The 7,995-nt window shown below is 41.0% G+C and overlaps 1 protein-coding gene across 1 annotated transcript; it reads right to left on the bottom strand.

The window, feature by feature from the left end:
- Positions 1–6,094: 6,094 nt before the first annotated feature.
- LOC149834164 (chlorophyll a-b binding protein 2, chloroplastic) lies at positions 6,095–7,108 on the bottom strand. Its single transcript, XM_090011263.1, has one exon. The coding sequence runs from the start codon at positions 7,039–7,041 to the stop codon at positions 6,241–6,243; it is 801 nt and encodes a 266-aa protein (XP_089867389.1). The 5' UTR covers positions 7,042–7,108; the 3' UTR covers positions 6,095–6,240.
- Between the last annotated feature and the right edge of the window lie 887 nt (positions 7,109–7,995).

Below are 7,995 nucleotides of genomic sequence, written 5' to 3'. Positions count from 1 at the left end.
GGAGTCAAAATAAAACCCAACCTTAAAACCAAAAAAAGGAAAAAAAAACTAAACAGAAGGCAGAGCCATCTTCTGCAACCAATCGTTGCCGCCATCGGCCTCACCGAAGCCATCTTTTGCAACCAAGAAGGCAACAACTTTGTTTTTACAACATCAAAAGGGGATTTCTTCCCTTTTGCTTCTGTCGGGAGGCCGATGGTGGCTGACAGCGGTCGCCCTCGCTGTCGACCGACCGTCAGAGCCAACTGCCCAAGTTGGCAACCGACAACCATGATCGATCGCCGGTGGAGGGAGAAACCCCGACGAAAAAAAAAATGTGCTAACCCTTACCTTTGTTGGGGTTTCCATCATGGGTCGTCCTCCGGACAAGGGGGTCACCTTCGTCAGGGGTCGCCAATTCACTGGCAGCCTAGCATTTCGATGGAGCGAGGGAGGGGCGGTCGACGGAGAGCAGCGCGGGTGAGAGTGAGAGAGACTGGCGCAGGTGAGAGCCAAAAAAAATGAATTCATGATCTAGGGTGTTTTATATCAACATTTAGCGACGGATGGGTGACAAATTGTTTTCGTCGTAAACGCCATCACTAACTAGCGATGAAAAACAATATGTCGCTAAGTGCGTCGGGTTTTACGACATAAAACTTCGGTCATGAATCTGTCGCTACTTAGCGACAGACTTGGTGCCATAATGTTTTTCGTCACTAATTTCATAAATATTTACGCAATTAGCGACAGATGGTTTGCTCTCACTAATCCGTCAAAACGTTGCGACGAAAAAAATCTGTCACAAAGTTTCATCGCTAATTAACATTTTTCTTATAGTCTCTCTCTCTCTCTCTCACACACACACACACATATATATATATATATATATAGATATATATATAGAGAGAGAGAGAGAGCTGAACATATTAGGCTCCATTGCTTGTTCTGCCCCATTTTGCCTTATAGATTTTAAGTGTTTTATGATAGATCTGGACCGTTAGATGTGTTCAACATTATCTATTTAGTGGGAATCAACTCTTAGATCATGTTTTTTTGACGAAAAAATATGATTTTATGAGCTAGGAAAAGCGGATACCTTCATAGCCATTGATTTTAAATCACCTGCAAAACCTGTTTGCAGATCAGATTCCGGTGATCCAAATGCTGGTTCCCACTAAACAAAACCTATAGATCACATCTACGGTGTTAGACATGAGAAAAAATACTTAAAACTATGATTTTTGAAGGAGCCTAATGAGACCTAACGAAAAGGGGGCCCAAGGTATATATATATATATATATATATATATATATATATATATATATATATATATATATATATATATATATATATATATATATATATATATATATATATATATATATATATATATAGAGAGAGAGAGAGAGAGAGAGAGAGAGAGAGAGGGTAGGTTTTCGTGCCTACCGCATGCCAACCGAGCTTTGAAAAGATTGTTTCTATTTTTTCTAAAATCTGACCATATAGATGTGATCTTCATGCTTGATTTTGTGAGAATCGACTTTTGGATCGTCCGATTCCAACACCAAGTTAGGTTTTTATAAGATTAAAAAATCAACGGTCTACAATTTCATAAAGTAATCAATGCTTAAAAAAACAATTCTTTCTCAAAAAAACATGATCCAATTGTGATTTCCTAGTAAATTGATCATCCAGAACACATCTCTGTAGGGTCAGACTTTTAAAAAACAACCTGAAAACCCCTATCCAAGCTCGCTAAGCACGCTATAGGCACAAAAATTGTCAGGCACCTACCCTTTTTTCCTATATATATATAGATTGCCCATCTGTATTTTCCAATGAAAGTAAATCCTGTTCGGTGCTGACATACGGGCTACCTAAGGTTTCCAAACCTAATGACTCGTGAATTGGCTACAGTTGTGACTCCACCAATCAACTTGTTTATTTTCTATAACCATTTATAATCACATGAAAATATTTGATTTTCTCTTAATGCTAAGAAAATAGTACATGTAATACATAAACACAGAATGCGAAATAGTTAAAAGAGTTCATATGCTACAAAAGGAAACAACATTCACTGTCTATGACCTGCGGAAATCAGGTGAAAGACAAGTGCAAACCCGACATTAGGTACTATGCAGGCGACACAAGTTCAGGTGTTTCATAATTTCACTCCAATATGCAAAACTAGACATTTAAGAACTAAAAGGTGCTTTTTTCATATTTTGATGACACCAGGAAAAATTAAGAAACAGAAGCATGCCTGGTTTCTGTACAAAATCAGGCTCTACCCCATTGCGATTGATGTCCATGTGGTTTGGAGTCACAAATTTCCCGACAGTCACAACAACACCGGATCCATCATGGAGTTCAAATACTGATTGGATCAATCCCTGCTGAAACGTTGAAATGAATGAGAATGACATGCCCCAAGGGGGGTTGCTGTAGTGGGGTGGGGCCTTCTGTTGACCAGTTTATTGAACGAGATATTGGCACTAAACTTACATTCAAGACTGTTATTATTATTTATTTTATTTTATATCTATGCTGAACTGTTGCAGGCCAACATCTCATAAATCTGGAAGTGGAAACTTGAAAATCTTTCTTGTCCATACACTCCCACTTCCATCATTTACCAAAGAAAAACATATCATCAACTGTGAACGTTAGTACATGTTCAATTTTGGCTTATTTAGCATAGAAAACTATGTCAAGGAACTGCCGTAAATTTGTGAACATACAAACATGGCATCTAGCCTGCTGTAAGGTGAGCTACACATTCTACGGTGTTAATTCTTGTATCAGTTTTCCAGTTCCATCTCCTCTTGCCTTCAAACAACAATTAACTTTTATCCATAATTCAGTCAATCCCTTTCATTTTCTTTAATCTTAACCTCATTCCACTTAGCCTCTGTTGCTCATCAAAATGTTCTCTCTTTTCCATGAATTACCACAATCTGATCATAGATTTATGAAAAAATCTTCCAACTCAATAGAAGTAGGCTTATGCATCAGGTAAAACTAGCTAGTCACATGAAAATTATCCATTTTTCATCAATTTACAATTTCATTGGTGTTACTCAACCTAATTCATATTCTAGATATTCATTTTCATCAGTTCACAGTCCCAGTAGTGTTGCTCAACTGAACTCACATTCTCGGTTGGAAAATCTGTGTACCCTGAGATTCACAGTAAGAATTTTTGTCATCTTCATGCTCACGTACACTTATAGATCAGAAATGACCTTAGCAAATGCACCTACCTTAATAACTTAATAAGCATGCACTTTAGGCAAAGAGGAACACATCAAAACGATTGTACTCCAGATCTTCAGCTAGCTTATCATTTTACATTGATTACAAAAGTTTTTCATTTCAGAAAATCATCAGTTTCCAAAGCAGTGGGCAAGAAAAGCAAACTATTTCTAGCGCTTTGTCCCCCATGAATTGTATTATTCTAATGTTAGGTTCATTTAATCATTATGGACATATGCAAAACTTGTATCAGAATGGGGTACTTTTACAGTTAGATGTTCAAAATTTAGAGAGGACCATATCATTACTTTCTACTATTAATTTTCAGGCTTATTTTCTGAAATTTATCAAGATGTGTTGGATGGCTTATGTACGTTACATTTTATTAATATCTGATTTTGAAAACCATATTTTCAGATCCAGTTTTCTGCCTATACAAAGTTACAAACCACTTGATTAATTTTACCACTGTTCATGCTCAAACCAATTTTAGGTTATAGTTCTCTGTTTCATAGACCTCTATATACCTACCTATTTGAGATTGAACATGATCTGTTTCTCTGGTGCATCCTCTGTAATGACTGCATGTCATTCTTCTCTTGTTATTTCTCACAAAATTGAACCAAATTAGGCACTTTACATAATTTTGCAGTACAAATTACAATTAAAAAAAAAAGATTTTATCAAGTTAAAGATACCAAATAAAATAGGTAAAGGCATTCAGAGACCATAATCACAAGATGGGAAACAGGAAATATATGAAACGAGATATCTAATTGATAAAACAGCCAAAAGGATATTGAACTCAACCTCTAACCATGACTGCCATGGTAACAAGGGGTGCAGTGTCAACAATAATACTTTGTTGGACCTGAGGATCCCTTCCAGCAATGTAAATGACCTGCATGCATCCTGAAAGGCAAGCTGGGGTTAGGCAGATCCCACCACTTATTATTCAACGTAGCACTGGGGTTTGAACCTGCAACGTCCCACCACAAGGAGACGTGCACTGACAGCTCCTACCAACCACGCTGAGCCCCCATTGGTATAGTCTTTTAATGATTGGTTGTATGACATCCAATGATTGGACTGAGTACCTTGCAAGGTGCTCCATCTGATTACTGGATCTTCTGGCCTTTTGATGGTCCAATGATTCAGACTGAACATTAATTAAGGCTCTGTTTGGGAGCCGTAGCTGATAGCGATGACGGGAGTCTCAAGCATCTCCGTTGATTGGAGTCACGGTTTTGAGAGTAGAGACGAAGATGGGAGCGGTGTTGGGAGTAGGGGTGGCAATTGGGTCGGGTTGGCAGGTTAGAATACCTCAACAGTCAACAGAACACGACCCATTTATTAAATGGGTCGGATGTGGCAAACACAAACACAATCCATTTATTAAACGGGTAACCCGACACAATACAGTTCACCCGTTTAATAAACGGGTCGGATTGACACGACAAGATTACACGACATGGCGGCCCGCTTATTAAACGGTTCAACCCAATAACATAGACACGATAACCGACCCGAGTAACCCGAATAACCTGTCTAACTGCAGGGCTACCCGTGTTGCCGAAAGTAAGCCATTGCAGGAGGTGGGAAACCTTCACCGTCTCTGTCATTGCTTTGTCGAGAAGGAGCCGTGAGAGACAACGACTGAGAAGGACATCCTCTCCCTCGCCATCGTCGCTCCTCTGAGCTGGAGAGGGTTCGGCCCATCTAGTTCACCGTAGATCACCCGCAGCTCCGACTTCTCTTCTCCCAATTAGGGTTTCTTTTTCATTTTTACTTGTAAGCATTTATTTAAAAGAAATAATTTCAGTTTTGGTGCTGAAATTCTTTTAAAATTCTAGATCAAGTCTCATATATTATTAATAGATTGTCCTGAATAATACAATTAGAAACACAAAAACCAGTTGCCGGTTGACGGGTTCGTGTAAACGGGTTGACATGCCTGCCTAACCCGTTTATTAAACGGGTCAAACGGGTTGACGGGTTGGCATACCCCAAACACGAACACGACCCATTTAATAAACGGGTTAGGCAGGTCGACCCATTTACGACACGAACCCGTTTAAGCCAAACCCTAACCCGGCTAAGAAGGGGGTTGGGAGGAGAGAGTCTTATAAATGGGTGGATTTCAAAAAACATTATCATGAGGATGTTGTTATCAAATCATTTCATCACCGCTCCCAAACAGAGCCTAATTGTTTTAAAATTTACAAGTGCCAAGGATTAATTCTTCTCTCAAATGTCTTAGTTTTCATTATTTAATTTCATGATTTAGTAGCCAACAATGAGGTGTTTTGGTGGTTCCTTTTTTATTAAGTGTTCCAAGCCAATAAGCTTGCCTAGAGGGGCAAAAAGACCGGATCTGATATCTGTTATTTCCAGTTTTGGCTTTTTAAAACAAGATTAAATGTAAATTCAGATCAGATTTGTTTCTGCTAAATCAGATTATTTTCAGACTCGGATCATATTTGAATCATTACTTTAGGTGGCACCTGATTCGGACATTGACAAAAGAAACCGATTCAGTTGCATTTTTTTGTTCATGTAAAGAACTTTTTTTTAATCTGTTTTTACTGGATCCAATAATATCACACATATTTCAGATCCAAATTCAGCACTAAATCTTTGTTGGATCTGGATTCAAATCTACTGTCTGCATTTGAGATTTGGATTCAGATCTGTAATGATCTGGACCATACCAGATCTGTAGATAATTTAGATCTGAATTCAACCCTACCTCTTCAGATCTGTTTTGGATCTGGATTTGAATTAGAATTACTGTTTGCAAGAGAGAGAGAGAGAGAGAGAGAGAGAGAGAGAGAGAGAGAGAGAGAGAGAGACTTGCATAATGAATATGGATATCCTAACACAACCACTCATCATTCCCGCTCATGTACAGAACCAACAGCAGCAGTACCACCACCACCACAACCTTACAGAAGAGACTACTGATTAACTCACAACTGCACCCATCATCCTAAAAAGATTCACTTTCCGGGGACGAAGTTGGTGGCGTAGGCCCAAGCGTTGTTGTTGACAGGGTCAGCAAGGTGGTCGGCCAGGTTCTCAAGAGGACCCTTTCCGGTAACGATGGCCTGCACAAAGAACCCGAACACGGAGAACATGGCAAGCCTGCCGTTCTTGATCTCCTTCACCTTCAGCTCCGCGAACGCCTCCGGGTCGTCAGCCAGACCCAATGGGTCGAAGCTCCCACCAGGGTAGAGAGGGTCGGTCACCTCACCGAGCGGACCGCCAGCAATGCGGTACCCCTCGACCGCACCCATGAGTATGACCTGGGTGGCCCAGATGGCCAGGATGCTCTGAGCATGAATCAAGCTCGGGTTGCCCAAGTAGTCGAGCCCGCCCTCGCTGAAGATCTGAGCTCCAGCTTTGAACCAGACCGCCTCTCCGAACTTGACTCCGTTCCTGGCAAGCAGCTCGGGGAAGACGCAGCCAAGTGCACCCAACATAGCCCACCGGGCGTGGATCACCTCAAGCTCCCTGTTCTTGGCAAAGGTCTCGGGGTCGGCCGACAGCCCGGCGGTGTCCCAGCCATAGTCACCGGGGAATTCACCGGTGAGGTAGGAGGGAGGCTCACCGGAGAATGGGCCGAGGTACTTTACACGGTCTGGGCCGTACCAGGGGCTGCCGGAGGAGATGGGCTTGGGCTTGGCGGCTGTCTTCCTCATGGTGACACGGCCCTCGCCGAGCACCTCGGAGGCAGCCGAGGGTGCCAGGTTGACCGCCCGTCCGGCCAGGGTGGGCGAAGACAGAGCCATGGTTGCCATGCTTAACACTCTCTAAGTTTTTTTTTTTTTTTTGTGTGGGCAAGGGAGTGGGTGAGAGGAAGAGATGGTTTGGGTTCTTCTTATAGTTGGGGGAGAGGAATGAGTATCCTTATCCCTAGAAAATCTAAATATCCTTCCTTATTGGTTGCCAAAAAAATGGAAATCTCGTCGGAGCGATACACTTGGCATATCTTTGAACCACAAAGAAGGCAGATATTTGGTCCAGATTCCAAATTTTCGGGTGGCAAATGTAATCCAGAATCTCTCTAAGCAAATCAGAACCTTCCACGTGGACTTCATATCTTGATGCGTATTTACTTTGCTCAAACTCGAGTACGAATGGCGGTTGCTGAGTTGTCGTGGTGTCATAATAACTAGGGGAGTCACTTGGTCAGGTTTGACCCGGACTCGACCAGTATCAAACGTTACAGGGTTGGTATTATGGTTTGGTGATAAAAAAAAGAGGTCTGATTAAAAACTGGGTTGGACTCAAGGGATTCGATTAGTATATGGAGTCGGGTATGGTTTGTAAAATTTTATATCAGATCCGAGCCCAACCTGATTTCCTGCTAAGACCCATGATTTTCAATATACAAAAAAAAAAAAATATTATTTTACCCGGTATGATTTTCAATATACATTTATCCTTCTAGAATATGACAGTTTTGCTCTTGCCTTTAAAACAGAGAGAGAGAGAAAACAAAAGGACTATTACGGAAGCCTCTTGGAAAAAATGACCTTCAAAATTTTGTAGTAGGAACTCCTACTACTTTGCCCATGCTAGCTGAACACATTCATTGGGTGAGATTTGGTAAAAAAAAAAACCACCCTCCATGAGTTCCAACCACGAGTTATTCATTTCAAGTTTTTCCAACATTGCACATAAGGGTTTCAAACGGATGGGATACGGGCTGAATCATGACAGACCCAAATCCAAAATGCAAAAAGTAGATC

This window comes from Nuphar pumila, chromosome 6 (genome assembly GCF_984573655.1).
Source record: "Nuphar pumila chromosome 6, dmNupPumi1.hap1.1, whole genome shotgun sequence".
NCBI lineage: Eukaryota > Viridiplantae > Streptophyta > Magnoliopsida > Nymphaeales > Nymphaeaceae > Nuphar > Nuphar pumila.
The sequence above is the reverse complement of the archived record's forward strand: the minus strand, read 5'-3'. Positions and strand labels throughout refer to the sequence as shown.

Coding starts and splice junctions, on each gene's coding strand:
- LOC149834164 (XM_090011263.1), bottom strand. CDS start 7,041: ATGGCAACCATGGCTCTGTCTTCGCCCACCCTGGCCGGACGGGCGGTC.